This window comes from Oncorhynchus gorbuscha, linkage group LG23, assembly GCF_021184085.1.
Source record: "Oncorhynchus gorbuscha isolate QuinsamMale2020 ecotype Even-year linkage group LG23, OgorEven_v1.0, whole genome shotgun sequence".
NCBI classification, from domain to species: domain Eukaryota; kingdom Metazoa; phylum Chordata; class Actinopteri; order Salmoniformes; family Salmonidae; genus Oncorhynchus; species Oncorhynchus gorbuscha.
The window spans coordinates 43,821,698-43,847,739 of NC_060195.1; the positions used below are offsets into that span (position 1 = coordinate 43,821,698).

Consider the following 26,042-nt stretch of genomic DNA (forward strand, 5'->3'; position numbering starts at 1 on the left):
TGGTTTTACTAGCGTTTAAGAGCAGTTGGAGGCCACGGAAGGAGTGTTGTATGGCATTGAAGCTCGATTGGAGGTTAGATAGCACAGTGTCCAATGACGGGCCGAAAGTGTATACAATGGTGTCGTCTGCGTAGAGGTGGATCAGGGAATCGCCCGCAGCAAGAGCAACATCATTGATATATACAGAGAAAAGAGTCGGCCCGAGAATTGAACCCTGTGGCACCCCCATAGAGACTGCCAGAGGACCGGACAACATGCCCTCCGATTTGACACACTGAACTCTGTCTGCAAAGTAATTGGTGAACCAGGCAAGGCAGTCATCCAAAAAACCGAGGCTACTGAGTCTGCCGATAAGAATATGGTGATTGACAGAGTCGAAAGCCTTGGCAAGGTCGATGAAGACGGCTGCACAGTACTGTCTTTTATCGATGGCGGTTATGATGTCGTTTAGTACCTTGAGTGTGGCTGAGGTGCACCCGTGACCGGCTCGGAAACCAGATTGCACAGCGGAGAAGGTACGGTGGGATTCGAGATGGTCAGTGACCTGTTTGTTGACTTGGCTTTCGAAGACCTTAGATAGGCAGGGCAGGATGGATATAGGTCTGTAACAGTTTGGGTCCATGGTGTCTCCCCCTTTGAAGAGGGGGATGATTGCGGCAGCTTTCCAGTCCTTGGGGATCTCAGACGATATGAAAGAGAGGTTAAACAGGCTGGTAATAGGGGTTGCGACAATGGCGGCGGATAGTTTCAGAAATAGAGGGTCCAGATTGTCAAGCCCAGCTGATTTATACGGGTCCAGGTTTTGCAGCTCTTTCAGAACATCTGCTATCTGGATTTGGGTAAAGGAGAACCTGGAGAGGCTTGGGCGAGGAGCTGCGGGGGGTCCGGGGCTGTTGGCCGAGGTAGGAGTAGCCAGGCGGAAGGCATGGCCAGCCGTTGAGAAATGCTTGTTGAAGTTTTCGATAATCATGGATTTGTCGGTGGTGACCGTGTTCCCTAGCCTCAGTGCAGTGGGCAGCTGGGAGGAGGTGCTCTTGTTCTCCATGGACTTCACAGTGTCCCAGAACTTTTTGGAGTTGGAGCTACAGGATGCAAACTTCTGCCTGAAGAAGCTGGCCTTAGCTTTCCTGACTGACTGCGTGTATTGGTTCCTGACTTCCCTGAACAGTTGCATACCACGGGGACTGTTGGATGCTATTGCAGTCCGCCACAGGATGTTTTTGTGCTGGTCGAGGGCAGTCAGGTCTGGAGTGAACCAAGGGCTGTATCTGTTCTTAGTTCTGCATTTTTTGAACGGAGCATGCTTATCTAAAATGGTGAGGAAGTTACTCTTAAAGAATGACCAGGCATCCTCAACTGACGGGATGAGGTCAATGTCCTTCCAGGATACCATGAGGTCAATGTCCTTCCAGGGATGAGGCCGTGGTCGCTGAGATCCTGGTTGAAGACAGCGGAGGTGTATTTGGAGGGCCAGTTGATCAGGATGACGTCTATGAGGGTGCCCTTGCTTACAGAGTTAGGGTTGTACCTGGTGGGTTCTTTGATGATTTGTGTGAGATTGAGGGCATCTAGCTTAGATTGTAGGACTGCCGGGATGTTAAGCATATCCCAGTTTAGGTCACCTAGCAGAACAAACTCTGAAGATAGATGGGGGGCAATCAATTCACAAATGGTGTCCAGGGCACAGCTGGGAGCTGAGGGGGGTCGGTAGCAGGCGGCAACAGTGAGAGACTTATTTCTGGAGAGAGTGATTTTCAGAATTAGTAGTTCGAACTGTTTGGGTATGGACCTGGAAAGTATGACATTACTTTGCAGGCTATCTCTGCAGTAGACTGCAACTCCTCCCCTTTAGCAGTTCTATCTTGACGGAAGATGTTATAGTTGGGTATGGAAATCTCTGAATTTTTGGTGGCCTTCCTGAGCCAGGATTCAGACACGGCAAGGACATCAGGGTTAGCAGAGTGTGCTAAAGCAGTGAGTAAATCAAACTTAGGGAGGAGGCTTCTGATGTTGACATGCATGAAACCAAGGCTTTTTCGATCACAGAAGTCAACAAATGAGGGTGCCTGGGGACATGCAGGGCCAGGGTTTACCTCCACATCACCCGCGGAACAGAGAAGGAGTAGTATGAGGGTGCGGCTAAGGGCTATCAAAACTGGTCGCCTAGAGCGTTGGGGACAGAGAATTAGAGGAGCAGGTTTCTGGGCATGGTAGAATATATTCAGGGCATAATGCGCAGACAGGGGTATGGTGGGGTGCGGGTATGGCGGAGGTAAGCCCAGGCACTGGGTGATGATGAGAGAGGTTTTATCTCTGGACATGCTGGTTGTAATGGGTGAGGTCACCGCATATGTTGGAGGAGGGACAAAGGAGGTATCAGGGGTATGAGGAGTGGAGCTAGGGGCTCCATAGTGAACTAAAACAATGATAACTAACCTGAGCAACAGTATACAAGGCATATTGACATTTGAGAGAGACATACAGCGAGGCATACAGTAATCACAGGTGTTGAATTGGGAAAGCTAGCTAAAACAGTGGGTGAGACAACAGCTAATCGGCTAGCATAACAACAGCAGGTAAAATGGCATTGACTAGGCAACGGGGCCGACAGATAAAACAAACAAGCAGAATGGAGTACCGTGATTAATGGACAGTCCAGCGTGCATCAGCTATGTAGCCAAGTGATCAGAGTCCAGGGGCAGCGGTGGATGGGGCAGGGGGGCTGGGCTGGCGAGTGTTATCCAGGTTAAGAAAACTAACAATGACTAAGTAGCTTGTAGCTAGCTAGCTGGTAGCTAGCTAGCTGGTAGCTAAATAGCTTGTAGCTAGCTGGTTAGCTTCTGGAGGTTCTTGGGTGTGTTCTGGGCTAAACAGACTAAACAAGCTAGCAGTTAGCATGCCGAGTTAGCAAGCAAGGAGATAGCGAGGGCTAGTGAGTTAGCCTTTGGAGGACGTTGCGATGGGGTGAGTCTGTTTATTCCTCTTCATGCGGTGACATCGATAGACCGGTCGTAGTCAAGGTATTGTAGCCCAGGAGTATGCTAGGAGCTCTGGCCGGGCTAGCTTCAAGCTACGTGGGTGGAAACGCTAGCCAGGAGTAATCAACCAGGGTTGCTGTTTAGCTCGATAGCTAGTTGTGAAGATCCAGCTGAAGAATGTTCCGTTTGTGTTGGGAATCCGGGGGAAAAAATAAATAGGTCCGTTAAGCTCTGGTTAGCGTCGCGTTGTTCGAACTGGCGAGAGCTTTCCGAGCTAAAGGTTAGCTGAAGACCGCTAGCATAGCTGGCTAGCTTCAGTTGAAGGGTTCCGGTTTCGGTTTCGAAGTAAATATAACTACTTTAGGAAAAGTAGCTACATTGGCGGGTTGCAGAAGAGTATTTGGAAGCTTAGGTTTAGCAAAATGTTTTTAAAGATATGCGAAGAAAAAAATATCTAAAATATCTAAAACGAAAAAGAGACGATATTTACAGAGAGACGATACGACAGGACGAGTTACTGCTACGCCATCTTGGGCACCACTGTCATCCATAAAGAGACTGCTGGGATTGACCAAAGGAAGCTGTGCCATCCCATCAACCAACAGTGTTTGTGCATCTGGGGCCAAAAGGCCTGATTCATTCAAGGTTTTTCTTTGAAACGGAGCTCATGCGTTAATGCTTCACCGGATTGAGGCCTTTTGAAGCCTGCAGCTCAGGAACCAAAAGCAATCCTTCAAACCCGCCTTTAAGTTTTCCCTTGGAAAACAGGGCCAATTAGAAAAAAGCACCATTAAGTTTGTTCAACCATTTACAGTATTTATGATTTGTGAAAAGAGAAGGAGGAATAACCTCTGAGAAAGAGGCTGAGATAATGACATCTTGGTGACTTTCACTTTTGATTCACTGCCTGTTTCAAATTTAACTCTCTCTAGTCTCAAGTGCTATAAATACACTTCTCGCTGTTTGTTATCTATGCATTGTCACTTTACCCCGACCTACAGTTGAAGTCTGAAGTTTACATACACCTAAGACAAATATATTTAAACTCAGTTTTTCACAATTCCTGACATTTAATCCTAGTAAAAATTCCCTGTCTAAGGTCAGTTAGGATCACAACTTTATTTTAAGAATGTGAAATGTCAGAATAATAGTAGAGAGAATGATTAATTTCAGCTTTTATTTCTTTCATCACATTCCCCGTGGGTCAGAAGTTTACATACACTCAATTTGTATTTGGTAGCGTTGCCTTTAAATTGTTTAACTTGGGTCAATCGTTTCTTCAACCAGATTCCAACAATAAGTTGGGTGAATTTTGGCCATTCCTCCTGACAGAGCTGGTGTAACTGAGTAAGGTTTGTAAGCCTCCTTGCTCGCACACGTTTTTTCAGATCTGCCCACAAATACTCTATAGGATTGAGGTCAGGGCTTTGTGATGGCCACTCCAATACCTTGATCTGCTCCCCTCTCCCTCCCCCTTTTCCTTGACTTTGTTGTCCTTAAGCCGTTTTGCAACAACTTTGGAGTTTGGGGTCATTGTCCATTTGGAAGACCCATTTGCGACCAAGCTTTAACTTCCTGGCTGAAATCTTGAGATTTTGCTTCAATATATTCACAGAATATTCCATAAGGATGCCATCTATTTTGTGTTCACCGGTCCAAGTGCACCAGTCCCTCCTGCAGCAAAGCACCCCCACAACATGATGCTGCCACCCCCTTTCTTCACGGTTTGGATGGTGTTCTTCGGCAGGCAAGCGTCCCCCTTTTTCCTCCAAACATAACGATGGTCATTATGGCCAAACAGTTCTATTTTTGTTTCATCAGACCTGAGGACATTTCTCCAAAGGACCATCTTTGTCCCCATGTGCAGTTAAACACCGTCATCTGACTTTTTTTATGGCAGTTTTGGAGCAATGGCTTCTTCCTTGCTGAGTGGCCTTTCAGGTTATGTCGATATATAGGACTCGTTTTACTGTGGACATAGATACTTGTGTTCCTGTTTCCTCCAGCATCTTCACAAGGTCCTTTGCTGTTGTTCAGGGATTGGTTTGCACTTTTCTCACCGAAGTATGTTTATCTCTAGGAGACAGAACAGATCTCCTTCCTGAGCAGTATGATCCCCCCCCAAGATGTTTATACTTGCGTACTATTGTTTGTACAGATGAACATGGTACCTTCAGGCATTTGGAAATTGACTATGGGTATCTGTGTTGGTCCGAATGTGACCTTGGTCCAACATCAGTAAAGAGATTCTGGGTAGAGACTGTGACCCTTATCAGAAAGGAAGAGGCAATGCGAGAGCATTTACACTGCCCAAAATCTGTCTGCGTTTGCATGGAGGTCTATGAGATAGTGTCAAATTACATGAGGCTTATTTTGATCAAGAGTACGTTTTGTGATGTTTAGGCTGTTACACACACTGATATAAGTGGATGCATGTGTCATTCTGGCAACTTTTGATAAAAACAACTTAGTTGTGCCAGTTGTGTATTTACCCTCTCATTTGCAATGGTCCCACCTGATCTCACATCCTCCCACCTGCCTTCCATCTTTGAGGAAATGACTTTACCTTGTTAGAGCATTCACTTGACTATTTTGTCAATATAATAGTAAATAAGGACAAAGATGTTCTATCTGACAATCAGACAGGAAATCACTGTTCTCTGAGCAGGGGCCAGCTGACTCCAATGTGACATTTTACATGACATAGTCAAACAGGGCAGTGTTGTAATCCACAATCATAGAAGTCACAGTGTGCTGGGACTTTGGTTTTGCTTTCACTGGTAAAAGGAATGATCCCAAAAAGGTAGACTATTCTTCGAAATACTGTTGGTTTAGTTCAATCCTGTGGTCGATGGGACAAATCTGTTGTGTTGCTGGTCATCATCAATTTTTACATTTTTTATTTAACTAGGTAAGTCAGTTAAGAACAAATTCTTATTTACAATGATGGCCTACTCTGGCAAAACTCTAATCCAGACAACGCTGGGCCAATTGTGCACCGCCCTATGGGACTCCCAATCACGACCGGATGTGCTACAGCCTGGATTTGAACCAGGGACTGTAGTGATGCCTCTTGCACTGATATGCAGTGCATTAGACCGCTGCGCCAATCGGGAGCAGCATCTTATAAGCAATCTCTTGCCAATGTGACCTTTTTGCAAGGCATTTAACCGCCAAGTAATAATTGAATGAAAACTGAAAACATTGAGGGGCCGTGTGTTTTGTCATAGTGGAATGTACTTGAACTTCCACTCAGAGACCAATGTTCTTCTGGTCCGAGGTGGAGAGTCTGAGCCCCCTTCCTCTCGTCTCCTAATTGGACAACAGAAAATTGATTTTCTGCACCCTGGTCACGCTTTACGAAGCTTTCACTAATAATAGCAGCCTGAATGTTTTCATTTGCCAACGGGAAAATGGCTCTTCCGAGAATAAGAGTTAGAAGTAGAATGAGGCATGTTTGTGTGACTTTCACCTATCAATGTGTTATACGGAAGGAAAATATGAAACTTAGTTCAGAGCAGATGTGCTTTGACTGTTCTTCCTTGATTCAATTTCTGGGAAATATTTGATTTCTTCCTGAATCGTTTTCATATTAAACCATCTTAGTCCCAACTTCTGTTGTCAAATCAGACATTCTTTATTAGATAAGGTTATAGAATGTGTTTCAGAGTTTTGTCTTTCAGAGTTTGAGGGAGCGGAAACCTCTACAGTCATAATTGGTCTGATAAGTGGCTCTGTCAACCAGCCACAGCGTTTGGTAAGATGAATCCATGGAGCTAAATGTGCAGAACACAGGTCTTTGGGGACAGACAGCTTTGACTTGGTAATGGAGTGTAAAACCTAAAAGAAAAGCAGAATAGTATTCATGAGATCGCGTGTTCCTTTCTCTCTCTCATATGGATGAACAGGCTTTAAACCTTCCTGTTCACTTGTTCTTCATGCACTAGTAAGATGGATGGTCTGCTTCCTCACCTCATGCCACCCACATTGTTACCACACAAAAACACACACAGACACACAACAGACAAATGGTCAGCAATATGTTTGGAACATTGATTCGCAATAAAATTCCAGAGTCTAATCGCAATACATAGAATCGCAATACATATCTTATTGACCCCAGCGTATCGTGATAATACCATATCGTGAGGTCCCTTGGAATTATCAGCCCTAGAAACCACCTATATATCTCAGCCAGTTCAGTTCTGTATTTAATAGGAAAATAGTGGTCTTGTCTATTTGTCTCTGTGGGTTTACAGGCTTTCTTATCTGGTTTTAGCTGTAAAGGCTCAGGTTTGATCTAACATTCCTCTCAAACATGGGAAATTTCACAGTGGTCTGTCTGTCCCCTCAGGTGTTTCTGGGTGTTAACTCAATTTAGCTGGATGTCGTGTTGACCAGAGTGACAAATACGAACACACTCTACCTGTCTGCCACACACACTCTAGCTGGCAGACACAACCTGCCACACACACTCTTCCTACCACACATACAGTATTAGCCTGTCTGCTATCTCTCTCCTAAGCTCTCTTTTTTCCTCTCTGTGACAGTGTCACGCTCTACCTTTCTCTCCCTCTTTCTCTCTCTCTCTGTCTCGGTCAGCATCTCTCACTCTCTCTGCCTCTCTTTGTATCGGTCAGCATCTCTCACTCTCTCTGCATCTCTTTGTCTCGGTCAGCATCTCTCACTCTCTCTGCATCTCTTTGTCTCGGTCAGCATCTCTCACTCTCTCTGCATCTCTTTGTCTCGGTCAGCATCTCTCACTCTCTCTGCCTCTCTTTGTCTCGGTCAGCATCTCTCACTCTCTCTGCATCTCTTTGTCTCGGTCAGCATCTCTCACTCTCTCTGCATCTCTTTGTCTCGGTCAGCATCTCTCACTCTCTCTGCCTCTCTTTGTCTCGGTCAGCATCTCTCACTCTCTCTGCATCTCTTTGTCTCGGTCAGCATCTCTCACTCTCTCTGCATCTCTTTGTCTCGGTCAGCATCTCTCACTCTCTCTGCCTCTCTTTGTCTCGGTCAGCATCTCTCACTCTCTCTGCATCTCTTTGTCTCGGTCAGCATCTCTCACTCTCTCTGCATCTCTTTGTCTCGGTCAGCATCTCTCACTCTCTCTGCCTCTCTTTGTCTCGGTCAGCAAATCTCACTCTCTCTGCATCTCTTTGTCTCGGTCAGCATCTCTCACTCTCTCTGCATCTCTTTGTCTCGGTCAGCATCTCTCACTCTCTTTGCCTCTCTTTTTCTTTATCTCTCCTGCTGGTATTTGTCAGTGCTATTATCCTGTCTCATTTCTCCAGCTGAGAGTGCTGCAGCCTTTTTCCTCAGGCTGTCATCACGGAGCAGCTCTGAACCGTCTCAGAGACACGGCCTGCAGCCCTCCACCCCGCCCCTCACAGGGTCCTCTGTGCAGGGAGGAACCTGCAGAATGACACTGAAGGAGAGAGAAGCGAAAAACCTTACCTGCTCTCAGTTAGCTCTTTGATATTTGTGTGTGTGCAGGGAAGCAGTGTTCTTCCCAGCATCCCAAATGCTCTCATGTAGTTACAGATAGTCGTAGCAGATTATTGACCGCGTTAGAAATAGCATTGGGTATCATTTTCACGAGGGACATTAGCGATAGCATCAGTTTTTCTAAAATTGTGTTTGCCTCAGTAGTTCAGAGATGTTGGGCTATTAGATGGCCTTTTAATGTTTTACAGCTTTGCTGCTGGTCTACTCTCTACCATCTCACGTCACTCCTTCCCCAAAACTGGTTGTGTCTGCATTATGTATCTTGTACATTGTGTCCTATTAATACCACATTCATATTTGTCCTCTACGTAGATCCTCTCTATATCCTGTGTAGCCTATCCTTCCTGTCTGTGTATCCTTTGCCTGCTCACTGTAGTCCTCTTAAGTCAGGTTTTAATTCCTGGTTCCTCCCTCCAGCCCCCCATATTTTTATTTATTTAACCTTTATTTATTTTCTTTTTTTTACCCCTTTTTCTCCCCAATTTCGTGGTAGTAGTAGTTACTGTCTTGTCTCATCGCTGCAACTCCCGTATGGACTGGGAGAGGCGAAGGTCGAGAGGCATGCGTCCTCCGAAACACAACCCAACCAAGTCGCACTACTTCTTGACACAGTGCACATCCAACCCAGAAGCCAGCCGCACCAATGTGTCAGAGGAAACACCGTACACCTAGTGACCTGCCTGGTCAGCATGCACTGCGCCCAGCCCGCCACAGGAGTCACTAGTGTGCCGGCTAAACCCTCCCTAACCTGTGCGTCTCCCAATAATGCGGCAGAGCCTGGGCTCGAACTCAGAATCTCTAGACCTCTGCGCCACCCGAGAGGCCCCAATTTGACCTTTATTTAACCAGGTAGGCCAGTTAAGAACAAGTTCTCATTTTCAACTGCAACCTGGCCAAGATAAAGCAAAGACGCTCCTCTCATTCCTGCTGCCCAGACCCACATCCCCTGACTTCCTATTTACCTTGTGTTATTTATTGTCTCTGTTGGCCTTGGGACTGATACTTCCCCCTCTTCTCCTTGTAGCGTGAGCTGTGGTTATGGCCAGAAAGTTTTTCCCAAACAGACCATCCACCAGTGTCCCCGTGGGGTAGAGGGCAGTGACTCAGCAGTTCTCCAGGGTCACTAGAGCACAAAGAGGCTGTGTGTGTGTGCATGTGCGCATGCGTGTGTGGTAGAGGCGCGTGTATGTCTGTGTGGTGGCCACGTGTTACCACAACACAGAGAGAGATCTACAGCACATTAGAGAGAGAGCGAGACCAGGCAGTGACTCAGCCTCAATAGCCAATTTACAGTGCATTCAGTGTAGGCCATCATTGTAAATAAGAATTTGTTCTTAACTGACTTAAATAAAGGTTAAATAAAATAACCCCTTTGCTTTTTCCACATTTTGCCTTATTCTAAAAATGATTAAATGACCTTTTTTTCCTCATCAATCTACACACGATACACCATAATGAAAAAGTGAGAACCAGTTTTTAAAAATGTTAGAAAATTTATTAAAAATAAATAAGTAATCAGACCCTTCGCTATAAGATTCGAAATTGAGCTTAGGGCCATACTGTTTATCCATTGATCAGGCACATCCATTGATCATCCTTGAGATATTTCTTCAACTTGATTGGAGTCCAGCTGTGGTAAATTCAATTAATTGGACATGATTTTGAAAGGCACACACCTGTCTACAGTGCTTTTGGAAAGTATTCAGACTTTTTCCACATTTTGTTACGTTACAGTCTTATTTTAAAATAGTTTTTCCCCCTCATCAATCTATGCACAATGCCCCATAATTACAAAGCAAAAACCTTTCTTTTTTTTAAATGGAAGAATTTTGGAACCTAGAGCTGGCTGCCTGGCCAGACTGAGGGAGAAGGGCTTTGGTCAGGGAGGTGACCAAGAAACCGATGGTAACTTTGACAGAGCTCCAGAGTTCTTCTGAGGAGATGGGAGAACCTTCCAGAAGGACAACCATTTCTGCAGCACTCCACCAATCAGGCCATTATGGTAGAGTGGCCAGATGAAAGCCACTCCTCAGTAAAAGGCACATGACAGCCCGCTTGGAGTTTGCCAAAAGGCACCTAAAGGACTCTCCGACCATGAGAAACAAGATTCTCTGGTCTGATGAAACCAAGATTGAACACTTTGGCCTGAATGCCAAGTGTCATGTCTGGAGGAAATTTGGTGAAGCATGGTGTTTGCAGCATCATGCTGTGTGGATGTTTTTCAGCAGCAGGGATTGGGAATCTATTCAGGATCAAGGGAAAGATGAACAGAGCAAAGTACAGAGAGATCCTTGCTGAAAACCTGATCCAGAGTGCTCAGGACTTCAGACCGGGGCGACGGTTCACCTTCAAACAGGACAACGACCCAAAGCACACAGCCAAGACAACACAGGAGTGGCTTCAGGACAAGTCTCTGAATGGTCCTTTAGTGGCCCAGCCAGAGCCCGTACTTGAACCCGATCTCTGGAGAGACCTGCAAATAGCTGTGCAGCGACGCTCCCCATCCAACCTGACAGAGCTTGGGAGGATCTACAGAAAATAATGGGAGAAACTCCCCAAGTACAGGTGTGCCAAGCTTGTAGCGTCATACCCAAGCGTCATACCCAAGCGTCATACCCAAGAAGACTCAGGGCTGTAATTACTGCCAAAGGTGCTTCAACAAAGTACTGAGTAAAGGGTCAGAATACTTGTGAAATTGTGATATTTCAGATTTTAAATTAATTTGTTTAAATAAAATAATAAAATGGGTTTTGCTTTGTCATTATGGGGTATTGTGTGTAGATTGATCATGGAAAAAACGATTGAATCATTTTTGAGAATTAGGCTGTAAACGTTACAAAATGTGGAATCAAGGGGTCTGAATACTTTTCAAATGCAATATACCCCAAAGAGGCCATCAATGTATCTGGTTGGCCACTTGCCTTCAATTGTTCTGTTTATCCTGTCTCTCTCTCTCTCTCTCTCTCTCTCTCTCTCTCTCTCTCTCTCTCTCTCTCTCTCTCTCTCTCTCTCTCTATCTAGCTCTCTTTTTCTCTGTCTTTCCCCTTTTATCTCCTGTTATTTCCTCTTGAACCTCTTCGACTCTGCGAATGAAAAGCTGGCTTTATTCAACTTTTAACACTTACAGTGAAACTCTCGTGTGTTTATTAGATGAACTGAAGCATTTGACATCTGAGAGAATTTTGTGGACTGTTTTTTTTTCTGGGAAAAGAGCGAGAGGAAGAGAGAGGCTGCCAGATGGAGGCTGACAGACAGACAGAGCAGAGAGAGGTAGGGAGATGGAGTGTGCGTGGGTGGATTTGTAAGCAGTGAGCACTAGGTGTACCGTGTGATGTCCCACAAACAGACAAACAGACAGCCAGTCAGTCGAGAGGAGTTCCATCACTGATGGAGCCCACTTCCTTTTCATTCGATAAAACATTTCCCTGCTCGTTTCCCTTGGTTTGAGGGAAGGCAATTCTGCTCTTTTCTTCAACAGATTGTCGTCTGTTTATTAGCCTGTTGTTTACCCATCTTCTCTCTTCATGTGGAAAGCCCTGATGACACAGAGAGAGAACAGGATGGTTGGTTCTCATTGTGATGGAAATGTGGTTAAATAAAGAACACAAAACAGAGAGAGCGAAACAGGAAGGAGAGACTGAGAGGAAAAAAAAGAGAGGGAGAGAAGTAAACAGATTGGAGAAGGGCCTGATGTGGAGAGGTTCTATCAAGCTCTCTTTAATAGAACATGGGGTAGAAGGTGCAACATTTGAACGGAGTGAGACCTTTAAAATCCCCCTTTTTTCACCTTTATTTAACCAGGTAGGCAAGTTGAGAACAAGTTCTCATTTACAATTGCGACCTGGCCAAGATAAAGCAAAGCAGTTTGACAGATACAACGACACAGAGTTACACATGGAGTAAAACAAACATAGAGTCAATAATACAGTACAAACAAGTCTATACAATGTGAGCAAATGAGGTGAGAAGGGAGGTAAAGGCAAAAAAGGCCATGGTGGCAAAGTAAATACAATATAGCATTAAGGATGGTTTTGTGTTGTGGAGAAGAGCTCGAGAAACTTCCATAAAAATCCTGCTACCCATAATTGTATGAGGGTGTCGGAGTCCATTGGTAACTTTCTGAGCCCCCGATGCAGATCGGAAAGAGAGAAATACATAGATGGAGAGAAAGAGAGCTTTCTATTTCCATGCTGAAAGAATGCCTGATCAGTCACACTCACTTCACGGCTCCAAGTGATGTGATCTACGTGCTTCACTACTTCACCAGTCTGTACTTAATTGGTACTCAACTTTTTTGGCCATCAAAAATGTATGTGATGCAACACATAGGCCTGCTGTACTTCCGTTTTCAGGGGTTGAGCAGAAGTTCAGCAAAGCACTTTACCACAGGTTTTCAGGACTTCAACAGTATGGGGCTGTGGTTTTTATTTTGTCTGTAGCATGTCCCTGTATGTCCTGCTTACAGCTGCGGTCACTTGCTTGTCCCGAGCACTTAAAAACACACAAAGATGAATAGTAATACCTAATTCTTCATATGGTTGGAAGCCAGTGACCAATTTTCCACCTCAGCTCATCCTCCGTACCCTCAAATATGTTTTTGTTTCAAAGACCATATAAGGGCTCCTTTCACCATAACATAAGCTTTGGGCATGAGCGTTCACACGCGTACAACTGCTTTTAATCAATAACTATAGCAGAGTGGAAATTCTCTAGAAATGATTCTAGTAAATGATGCACATGAACACACACACATCAAGTAATTGAAGGATATAAGGGATCTGATGGTGTCCTGCGATATATGTCTGTCTTCTGAGCCTGTGTGTTTCTACTCAGGGGTTGCAACCAGTTCAGGGAATAGAACTGAAAACGGAACTAAACAGAAACGGAACCGAAAACGAAAGTGATCCATACTGTTCCGGAACAAAACCGTTATATTAAATGCATGGAAAACCTGTCCAACAAAAAATGCAAAAGAGTGCCTGTGCAAAGCCCTCACTCTGTCACTCAGAAATGTATCCCAGCATCTGCCTGCAAGCTGAAAATATTTGCCAGTGCGTGTTTAGGCTATCTGATAAGGAGAGAGGTTTTTAATTAGCTAGCGAAGAATGGATAAACTTTTTCAATGATCGTTAATGATACTATAGGCCTAGTTATTCTGGTGGCACTCTGAACACACAAGCTTGTTAGCTAGCTAGCTCAAAGGACATTTAAGCTTCTCCTCCTAGGTATAATTCTGTGGACCTAATTCAGATAATGCATGTCATAACAAAATGCCTAGCGCTTTAAGCCTGTTCCTCAACCGTCTCTCGCTCTCTCCACACATAGGCTACACTTTTCTGTCCATCACGCATGTAAACAACAAGCTTTCCTGCTCTAAGTGCACTGATTGGGGAAGTAATTTAATGAACTAAATGTAAAAAACTGTTCACAGGTCGAAAAAGGAACGAAAAGGAATGATATAAACGGATACTTATTTGGGGGTTCGAACCAGTTCAGAACTTTATTTTAACTGTTGGAATTCATTTAGGTTCCAACCCGTTTCTACTGCAGAGCAGATATGGACTCTCTGTTAAAGACAAGTTTGCTATTCTCCATCTTCAGAGGTTCCGTTTTCTGACTACAACAAGGCCTAGCAAAACAAGTGTAAACCGAGAGAAGTGATACATTTTTCATGAGCATAGGCCTTGTCTCTCCCAGACCCTGTTCTGAATTATAAATAACACAAATCCAATTTTGGAACAGGAAATCACTGATATATTAGGGTCGGAACACAAGTTAACGTGTTTGTTTCCTGGGATTTTGGGGCAATATTCACATTGTTATTGTTTCCTTAATTTATCAGCCTCTACTCTCCTTATTGCTTTATCCTTTGGAAGACGCTATCAGTCAGAAAAGTAGAAGAACTGGTTTTGGAAAATAATTGTCTGCTTGTAGCTGTTGGACAGATTGGCCCATTTCTATATCGGCGCCTGCACTCACTTTAGATAATTTCATATAATTATATTAAGAGTGTGTGTCTTAGGTTCTTAACTAATGGTGGTCTTTGTGTTTTAATCCTGTCGTTGTTACTCTCAGGACAGAAATATGATGGAATGGAAATTAAACTTCTGGATTAGTTTGGAGATGCTACCTAGTGTCCTCACTGTCTTAAGACCAGTGGCTTCAATTATAAACTGTGCATACAGTACAGTACCCCAAAATGTGCGTGCACCAGTTTTCATGCAAAAGTGAGGATTTTTTGTATTTTTATATTTGAGTTGAGAAGGCTCACATCCCCACAACCTTTAGACTATAAGTACGCACATCTGCTGTAGGTTGAAATATTGTATTGCAAGCTGGCAAGTAAACATTTTGTGCAAATTATGACTCGCTTATTCATTAAAACTGAAAACATAAACAAAAATGCAGCCATTAGCCGTAGTGAAAAGAGTAAAAACCTATGCATTTTAATTTTAGAATCTAAAATAGTTAGACATAGGAATCTATTTCCTATTTATTTTATTTTCCTAACCATTACAGAATACATTCTTCACCTTTTCTGGCTGTGATGGGTGCATATTCCCAAAATAGCCATACAACAAATTACCATGTGCATCTCTCATTTAATTGTACCTATAGCCAAATCACTCTGAGAGAGTTCTAGAGTGCCTCCGGAAAGTATTCAGACCGCTTAACTTTTTCCAAATTTTGTTACAATACAGCCTTTAAAAAAAACACATTTTAGAATAAAAATGCTCAGCAATCTACACACAATACCCCATAATGACACAGCCAAAACAACCTAATTGGAGTCCACCTGTGGTAAATTCAATTGATTAGACATTATTTGGAAAGGCACACACCTGTCTATATAAGGTCCCACAGTTGACAGTGCATGTTAGACAAAAACCAAACCATCAGGTCGAAGGAATTGTCCAGAGAGTTCTGAGACAGGATTGTGTCGATGCACAGATCTGGGGAATGGTACCAAAACATTTCTGCAGCATTGAAGGTCCCCAAGAACACAGTGGCCTCCATCATTCTTAAATGGAAGAAGTGTGGAACCACCAATACTCTTCCTAGAGCTGGCTTCCCAGGCAAGCTGAGCAATTGGGGGAGAAGGGACTTGGTCAGGGAGGTGACCAAGAACCCGATGGTCACTCTGACAGAGCTCCGGAGTTGCTCTGTGGAGATGGGAGAACCTTCCAGAAGGACAACCGTCTCTGCAGCATTCTACCAATCAGGCCTTTATAGTAAAGTCGCCAGACGGAAGCCACTACTCAGTCAAATGCACATGATAGCACCTAAAGGACTAAAAGGCACCTAAAGGACTCTCAGACAATGAGAAATAGTCTGATGAAACCAAGATTGAACTATTTGGTCTGAATGCCTAGCGTCACATCTGGAGGAAACCTGGCCCTTCTGGGAGGATGTTTTTCAGTGGCAGGGACTGGGAGACTATTCAAGATCGAGGGAAAGATGAATGGAGCAAAGTACGTAGACATCCTTGATGAAAACCTGCTGCAGGGTGCTCCAGACCTCAGACTGGGGAGAAGGTTCACATTCCAACAGGACAATAACCCTAAGCATACAACCACGACAAAGCAGAAGTGGCTTCTTGAGTGGACCTTGAGTGGCCCAGCCAGAGCTTGAGAGGATCTGCAGAAAAGAATGGTAGAAACCACTAATACAGGTGTGCCAAGCTTGTAAGCATCATATCCAAAAGTACTCAATACTGTTATCGCTTTGGCAGCGATAACAGTATTGAGTACTTTTGGATATGATGCTTACAAGCTTCAACTAAGTACTGAATAAATGCTCTGAATACTTATGTAAATGTGATATTTCAGTGGTTTCCTTTTATAAATTAGCAAACATTTCTAAAAAACTGTTTTTGCTTTATCACTATGGGGTATTGTGTGTAGATTGATCAGGGGTGAAAAAACAATTTAAGCAATTTTAGAATAAGGCTGTAATGTAACAAAATGTGGAAAAAGTAATGTGGTCTGAATACTTTCCCGAAGGTATTTAAGGGGTTTTAATCCCATAGGCAGTATGGTTTATAATATTCAGTCAAATTTAACAGGTGAACAGTTGATATGTGATGTTGCGGTAGGCCTGTGCTACTGTAAGTAGGCCTACTGTAATAATACAAAAAAAATAGTAGCATGGCCTAGACAATCCAGCATATTTGGGTTGGGGGAAAAGTCAATGCAAAACATTGCTGAATTTAAATTTTCTGCTGACAGCTCCACAACAATTTCAAAAACTGACACAGTTCTTTGCTAGATACAACATAAATTACTGCAAAAGATTATAACATTCTGCCAACTACAGTAAATTGACAGTATGGGTAGGCTACAGTATTGCTGTTTAATATGAGCGTGACATCATTGCCTAGTTTTAATCTCAGAGCCTATACCAAAGCAGGAGATAGAAACACAATCATTTATTGATTTAACGAAAGATTGAACCACAATTCATATTTTGCATAGATGTGTGGGTTGTAGCATTTCGTCTACTTTTAAATTGTTTCGAATATACAATCAATCTTGCTATAGGCAGAATGCACGTTTAGTTTGAGAAAATCACTGCCAAATATTCTGCTCGCAGCTATACAGAAATGTGATCAAATTTGCCATTGCTCTTTCATATAAAAACTGATGAAACCTATTTCGAATAGTTCCAAATTATACATCAAATAAAATACATTATTGTCACCATAAATGGTGAATGGAGGGCGTTTTCCAAGTGGAGTTATAATGCTTGTTCACATGAACACAATTTAAGGACAGGTCTAATTTATAATGGGAAACATGTGTACATGACGTGTGGCAAGTTCAGAAATCTCTGTTTTTGCCTGTGCAGTTTTCAAAAATGGTGCACACAGACAATTCATTTGAAATGCACCGGTTATAAATTGGGCCCCTGAACAGAAAGACACAACAATCTGTAGATTCTGACATACACTTGAAGTCGGAAGTTTACATACACTTAGGTTGGACTGTCTACAGACAGATTATTTCACTGTATCACACTTCCAGTGGGTCAGAAGTGCACATACAAGCTGACTTGTGCCTTTAAACAGCTTCGAAAATGCCATAAAATGATATGGCTTTAGAAGTTTCTGATAGGCTAATTGACATCATTTGAGTCAATTGGCGGTACCTGTGGATGTATTTCAAGGCCTACCTTCAAACTCAGTGCCTCATTGCTTGACATCATGGGAAAATCTAAAGAAATCAGGCAAAAATTGTATAAAATTTGTCCTCCACAAGTCAGGTTCATCCTTGGGAGCAATTTCCAAATGCCTGAAGGTACCAAGTTCATCTGTACAAACAATAGGAAGCAAGTATAAACACCATGGGACCACACAGCCATCATACCGCTAAGGAAGGAAGCACGTTCTGTCTTCTAGAGATTAACTTCCTTTGTGTGAAAAGTGCAAATCAATCCCAGAACAACAGCAAAGGACCTTGTGAAGATGTGGAGGAAACCGGTACAAAATAATCTGTATCCACAGTAAAACGAGTCCTATATCGACAAAACCTGAAAGGTCGCTCAACAAGGAAGAAGACACTGCTCCAAAACCGCCATGCAAAAGCCAGACTATGATTTGCAACTGCACATGGGGACAAAGATCATTATTTTGGAGAAATGTCCTCATCAGGTCTGATGAAACAAAAATAGAACTGTTTGGCCATAATAAGAATCATTATGTTTGGAGGAAAAAGGCTTGCAAGCCGAAGAACACCATCCCAACCGAGAAGCACGGGGGTGGCAGCATCGTGTTGTGGGGGTGCTTTGCTGCAGGAGGGACTGGTGCATTTCACAAAATGGATGGCATCATGAGGTAGGAAAAATATGTGGATATTTTGAAGCAACATCTCAAGACATCAGTTAAAGTTAAAGCTTGGTCGCAAATGGGTCTTCCAATTCGACAATGACCCCAAGCATACTTCCAAGGTTGTGGCAAAATGGCTTAAGGACAACTAAGTCAAGGTATTGGAGTGGCCATGACCTCAAAACTATAGAAAATTTGTGGGCAGAACTGAAAAAGTGTGTGCGAGCAAGGAGGCCTACAAACCTGACTCAGTTACACCAGCTCTGTCAGGAGGAATGCGTCAAAATTCACCCAACTTATTGTGGGAAGCGTGTGGAAGGCTACCCAAATGTTTGAAGCAAGTCAAACAATTTTAAGGCAATGCTACCAAATACTAATTGAGTGAATGTAAACTTCAGACCCACTGGGAATGTGATGAAAGAAATAAAAACTGAAATGAATCATTCTCTCTACTATTATTCTGACATTTCACATGCTTAAAATAAATTGGTGATCCTAACTGACCTAAAACAGGGATTTTTTACTGGAATTAAATGTCAGGAATTGTGAAAAACTGATTTTAAATGTATTTGGCTAAGGTGTATGTAAACTTCCGACTTCAACTGTAGTACTGTCACTTGTAGGGGTCTCTAATGTGTGTCCTTGAAGAAGTGAAACAACGTTAAAAGGGGATAATTATTATTCTTTAGTTTGAACTCCTGACTGTTAAATAGGGAACATTTGTTTTACTTATGGTTGAATATAGTTGTATTTCCACAGTCTTTGGGGGTCTTGCCTGTTTTTATTTAGTTTAGACTTCCCCAATGGAAGTCAAACACTGTATGGTATACATTTTTCTCTCCTTGTGCTCTCTCCTTCACATATTAAATAGTTTGTACCAACATGTACTCTGCACTGAATTGGATATATTGTGAATGAGTTACGCAATAGTATCTATAACTGATGGCCCATCAGGTCTAACATGGCTGCTTGTGTTTCTGTGTGTTTCAGGACTGAATCCGCTAACCTTTGACCCGTCCTCCAACAACGAGCCCCTGCAGTTCAGCACCTCCAACGGGCCACTGGTGTCAGACTGTCCTCTGGAAAACGGAGCTGAGAACCGCAATAAGAGGAAGAGACCCAGCCTACCTCCAGGTACAATAAACTATGATAATTGACAAGGTGTACATCAGTAGTACCAATACATTTTATACTGTGAGCCTGTGACTGGGGGAGTAATTTAAAGTGAGGTATAGACTTGGTAGAGGCGCTTTCATGTTTTCCATCCTGAGGGGCTTATTGCCAGTTAGTCCTGTGGCGGTCAGGGCCAACTGTCTAAAGCCACAGGATTCTGCGCTGCTATGATTGCCGCTCTCACACCTTAGGCTGGCTGCTACCATGCCACAGCACCTGCCAATCAAAGCACAGAAGTGCCTTCAGCTTTCTCTCACGGAGTGAGTGACCTGTCGCACGGAAAACAATGTTCTGTGTGTGTGTGTGTGTGTGTGTGTGTGTGTGTGTGTGTGTGTGTGTGTGTGTGTGTGTGTGTGTGTGTGTGTGTGTGTGTGTGTGTGTGTGTGTGTGTGTGTGTGTGTGTGTGTGTGTGTGTGTGTGTGTGTGTGTGTGTGCGCGCGCGCGTGCCCCTCATTCGCTTGTTGACTTCTCATTACTAAATTACACTTCATTTTAAATCTGTGACTGTGTGGATTCTAATTAAGGAACGCATCTCTAATTAATGGCATTATGACAAGTAGAATGAAGAGGGCCTTAAGACGGAGGTGTTGCTGTATGTGCTCTGCTGTCTTGAATGACCTTAATTAGTCGGGATTAATTGTCAGTGTTATGAACCACTCTTTTTACCATTCGTCTTTGTGCACAATTTTAAACAAATGACCTTAGTGAGTTTGAGTTCTCACTCATTCATGTCTGTTCATTTCATCTCATTATTATGTCATTACCAACTCAGAACTAGACCTGAAAACCTTGAGGAGGTTTAGATTGCAGGTACAACGGACATGTTAGATGTGTACATAATAGACATTGAGTGTTTATGCAGAACAATGTTACAATGTCGATTAACAGATGCACTTAAATTGAGTAGAGCCAAAGAGCAAATACCCTGAGTAGAATAAATACACTTCAATGATCTTTTATTTAATTTTACCTTTATTTTACCAGGTTAGTCTCATTGAGATTAACACTCTCTTTTACGAGAGCTGGCCAAAATAGCAGCACACAAAGTTGCAGACATTTGCAATTTAAAATCAAAGCAAAACATTTTAAAAACATTTTCACTCTTGCCTCAGTATATGCTCTTTAGTGTGCTACATGTCAATGCATGTTTAGGTCTTAATTGTGTAATTCATAGACCGGTTGACCCGACCATAGAAATATAATTTATATCTATGGACTGGACATTGTGTGAGTCCCCATACATTGGTAATTTTGAGATTTTGAAGCGGTGAGTTTATCCTAAGTTCACTTACAAAGAATCAGATGTTATGATTATGTATCTAAGGTCTAACAGACCTTGATGACCTCCGTTGGATTTCAGTGGGATTTCAGTGGGATTTCAGTGGGATTTCAGTGGGATTTCAGTGGGTTTACTGTATAGGCTATAGGCCTATTGAGTGAGGGAATAACAGAGAGTGTTAGTATTGTCCTGCATATATACCCAAACCACAGAGAGAGACACAATACAATATCAGCTCACATTAAGTACTGGTCATAGTGAAAACCTGTGTGAATGGCCGTTTCCAAATACCGGTAGTTGCGTTCTAAATAGTAGGCTGATTGGCTATGCTAAAAATAGAATGTTAAACCTGTCTGACTGTTTGAGTACAGCCAGTCAGAGATTTAGATCAAAGACTCTGCACACAAATTTAATATGACCACTCATTATTTTACAGAATCTTAGCAGTAGAGAGAGTCATAGATGGAGAGTGACTAATCAGAGTATGGTGTTTTTAAGAACAGACTTATCACACTAAAACCTTGCGCTGTGTGCTGGTTTGGACAGCAGTCACACCTCACTAAACGTCAGAAGTGGCTCTATGTGCCCCTGCTTAGCAACAGAACATTAAATAATGATGACATACAATTAACGACAGCTCTAGTCTTCAACAGCCTTTCATAACATTGGCATTATGTATATTATTGCGGTGTGACATGATTCTGCTCTCTGATGGAAAACCTGCACAATGGTGACAATCTGCAGCATCTGGAGCTGGGTATATTTTGTGGCGTTAATGTTCACTAGCATCACGAGACACAGTCAATTCTTCCAGCTCTCTGAGGAGAGAAGATGCAGCTCGGAAAAGTTACCAGCCATGTGGGTTTACAGTCGTTAATGGCAATTCATTAGACCTAGAAGCACATACATTCAGGAACACTGTCCCTCTGGTGATGGGGGGGGTGTGGTGATCATTTAGGGAGCAAGAAGTTCCCAACACTCAAACAGTTGTTGATAACAGAATGTTTACTCCATGCGTTGATTTAAACCACAAAACTTCTAAATGGCTCAAACAGGCAGCAGAATGGCTCAAACGGGCAGCAGAATGGCTCAAACAGGCAGCAGAATGGCTCAAACAGGCAGCAGAATGGCTATCTCAGAGCGCTAATGGGGGTCCATTTGACTTAACAGATACTGCAACTGTTTAGCAAAGTAAATGAATCATGAAGTCTTTAGTTTGAATGGCTTTGCCACCGTATTAGTAGCCACAGCTCGAAAGAAAACCGAATTCATGTCCATTCAACACCTTGTAATTAATGTAATTTAACCAAATGCTTTTAGTTGTTATGATGACGATATTAATAAGTCAGCCCTCGAAACATCTGGAAAGTTCAAGTGCAAAGGGGAGTCTGCCCACTCAGCACTTTGTTAGAGAACAACCAGCACAGCGTTGGCTTATTGTGACCTATTTAGGAAGGTATAAAAGAAAATGCAGTGAATTCAGTATTATGTCTTTGCCTTGGGCCAGGTAGAATGGAGTCACTGAATATTTCAGCACATTAGCTTGCTTTCATTAGCAAACACGCTAAGATTAGTTTTACAGTCCTCCATACACGCACCATGACTATTCTTAATGCTGTCTTTTATATAACCAACCAGCCCACAAAAGACCAAAATAACATACTTATATTGTATAGCTGTTGGGGATGCAGAGGATAAGCTAGAATGGTGTTGGTTAATTGTGAAGCATTCTTTTCATACAATCAAAATGAACAGTAGTTCACTGCATTTATTGTAGCTGGGGATTTTAACAAAGCAAATTTGAGAACAAGGCTACCTAAATTCTATCAGCATATTGATTGCACTACGCACATGGGCAATACCCTCGACCACTACTACTCTAACTTCCGCGATGCATGCAAAGCCCCCCCAGACCCTTCATTCGGCAAGTCCTACCACAACGCCATCTTGCTCCTACCGTCTTATAGGCAGAAACTCAAACAGGATGTACAAGTGACGAGAACCATTCAATGCTGGTCTAACCAATCGGAATCCAAACGTCAAGATTGTTTTGATCATGCGAACTGGGATATGTTCCGGTCAGGCTCAGAGAATAACATTGACCCATACGCTGACTCGGTGAGTGAATTTAAAAAGAAGTGCATTAAAGATGTTGTACCCGCTGTGACTATTAAAACCTACCCTAACCAGAAACCGCAGATAGATGGCGGCATTCGCGCAAAACTGAATGCGCGAACCACCGCATATAACCAAGGAAAGAGATCTGGGAATATGGATCAATATGAACAATGTAGTTATTCCCTCCGCAAGGCAATCAAACAAGCAAAATGCCGCGATAGGGACAAAGTGGAGTTGCAATTCAACGGCTCAGACATGAGACATATGTGGCAGGGTCTACAGGGAATCACAGACTACAAAAAGAAAATCAGCCACGTCACGGACACCGACGTCACGCTTCTAGACAAACTAAACACCTTCTTTGCCCGCTTTGATAATAATACAGTGCCACCGTCGCGCTCCGCTAACAAGACCTGCTCCCCCCCCCACCTCCTTCTCCGTGGCCGATGTGAGTAAAACATTTTAACATTTCTGACCCTCGCAAGGCTACTGGCCCAGACAGCATCCCTAGCCGCATCCTCAGAGCATGCGCAAATCAGCTGGCTGGTATGTTTATGGACAAATTCAATCACTCCCTATCCCAGTCTGCTGTCCCCACATGCTTCAAGATGGCCACCATTGTTCCTGTACCCAAGAAGGCAAATATAACTGAACTAAATGACTACCGCCCCGTAGCACTCACTTCTGTCATCATGAAGTGCTTTGAGGCTAGTCAAGGATCATATCACCTCTACCTTACCTGACACCCTAGGCCCACTTCAGTTTGCATACCGCCCTAACAGGTCCACAGAGATGCAATCGCCATCACACTACACACTGCCCTATCCCATCTGGACAAGAGACAAGAGAATGCTGTTCATTGACTACACCTCAGCATTCAACACCATAGTACCCTCCAAGCTCGTGATCAAGCTGTAGGCCCTGGGCCTCAACCCTGCCCTATGCAATTGTGTCCTGGACTTTCTGATGGGTCAACACCTCCACCTCGAGGACCCGCAACACTGGGGCCCCACAACCCCCTCTTGTACTCCCTGTTTACCCACGACTGTGTGGCCATGCACGCCTCCCAACTCAATCATCAAGTTTGCAGGCGACACAACAGTAGTGGGCTTGATTACCAACAACAACGAGACAGCCTACAGGGAGGAGGTGAGGGCACTGGGTGTGTTATGTCAGTAAAATAACCTCACTCAACGTCAACAAAACAAAGGAGATGATCGTGTACTTCAGGAAACAGCAGAGGGAGCATCCCCCTATCCACATCGAAGAGACAGCAGTGGAGAAAGTGGAAAGAGGTAAGTTCCTCGGCGTACACATCAACGACCAACTGAAAAATGGTCCACCCACACAGACAGCATGAGGAAGAAGGTGCAACAGTGCCTCTTCAACCTCAGGAGGCTAAAGAAATTGGCTTGTCACCCAAAAACCTGACTAACTTTTACAGATGCACAATTGAGAGTATCCTATATCATAGCCTGGTATGGCAACTGCTCCACCCTCAACTGCAAGGCTATCCAGAGGGTGGTGCGGTCTGCACAACGCCTCACCGAGGGCAAATTCCCTGCCCTCCGTGACACCTATAGCACCAGATGTCACAGGAAGGCAAAAAAAGATCATCAAAGGCAACAACCACCTGAGCCACTGCCTGTTAACCCCGCTAACATCCAGAAGGCGTAGTCAGCACAGGTGCATCAAAGCTTGGACCGAGAGACTGAAAAACAGCTTCTATCTCAAGGCCATCAGACTGCTAAACAGCAATCACTAACTCAGAGAGCCTGCTGCCTACATTGAGACCCAATCACTGGCTACTTTAACAAAGGGATCACTAGTCACTTTATACAATGCCGCTAAATAATGTTTACATATCTTACATTACTCATTATTTGTATTTATTTTTATTATGGGTCCCCATGCTGCCAACGCAGCATCTACTCTGCCTGGGGTCCAACAAAATTAAGGCACTTTATACAATTCTAAAAACATTACAATACATTCACAGATTACACAACACACTGTGTGCCCTCAGGCCCCTACTCCACCATTACCACATATCTACAATTGTGTGTGTGTGTGTGTGTGCCAATATTTGTGTTGCTTCACATTCCCCGCTGTTCCATAAGGTGTTTTTTTTTATCTGTTTTTTAAAATCGAATTTTACTTGCTTGCGTCAGTTACTTGATGTGGAATAAAGTTCCATGTTGTCATGGCTCTATGTAGTACTGTGTGCCTCCCATAGTCTGTTCTGGACTTGGGGACTGTGAAGAGACCTCTTGTGGCATGTCTTGTGGGGTATGCATGGATGTCCGAGCTGTATGCCTGTAATTTATACAGACAGCTCTGTGTATTCAACATGCATTCAACCTCTCATAAATTAAAGTAGTGATGAAGTTAATCTCTCCTCCACTTTCTGCCAGGAGAGATTGACATGCATATTATTAATTTTAGCTCTCTGTGTACATCCAAGGGTCAGCTGTGCTGCCCTGTTCTAAGCCAATTGCAATTTTCCTAAGCCCTTTTTTGTGGCACCTGACCACACGACTGAACAGTAGTCAAGGTGCAACAAAACTAGGGCCTGTAGGACCTGCCTTGTTGATAGTGCTGTTAAGAAGGCAGAGCATCCCATTATTATAGACAGACCTCTCCCAATCTTAGCTAGTACGACATCAATGTTTTGACCATGACAGTTTACAATCTAGGGTTACTCCAAGAAGTAGTCATCTCAACTTTCTCGATTTCCACATTATTTATTGCAAGATTTAGTTGAGGTTTAGGGTTTAGTGAGTGTTTTGTTCCAAATACTATGCTTTTAGTTTTAGAAATATTTAGGACTATCTTATTCCTTGCCACCCACTCTGAAACTAACTGCAGCTCTTTGTTGAGTGTTGCAGTCATTTCAGTCGCTGTAGTAGCTGATGTGTAAAGTGATGAGTCATCCGCATACATAGACACTGTGGCTTTACTCAAAGTCAGTGGCATGTTGTTAGTAAAACATTTAAAAACCAAGGGGCCTAGGGAATTCCTGATTGTAACTGGATTACATTTGAGGCTTCCATTAAAGAACACCCTCTGTGTTCTGTTAGACAAGTAACTCTTTATTCACATTATAGCAGGGGGTGTAAAGCCATGAAATATACTTTTTTTCCAGCAGACTATGATCGATAAT

General features: G+C 43.3%; 1 protein-coding gene across 3 annotated transcripts in view; it reads left to right on the forward strand.

The window, feature by feature from the left end:
- The window catches only part of LOC124010962 (ecto-NOX disulfide-thiol exchanger 2-like), a 311,408-nt gene that overhangs the window by 57,203 nt on the left and 228,163 nt on the right, over positions 1 to 26,042 (forward strand). For all 3 annotated transcript variants that reach the window (XM_046323806.1, XM_046323805.1, XM_046323804.1), the window contains exon 2: positions 19,300 to 19,443. In XM_046323806.1, coding sequence (XP_046179762.1) covers positions 19,300 to 19,443 — 144 coding nt within the window. The remainder of the gene's footprint in view (positions 1 to 19,299; positions 19,444 to 26,042) is intronic.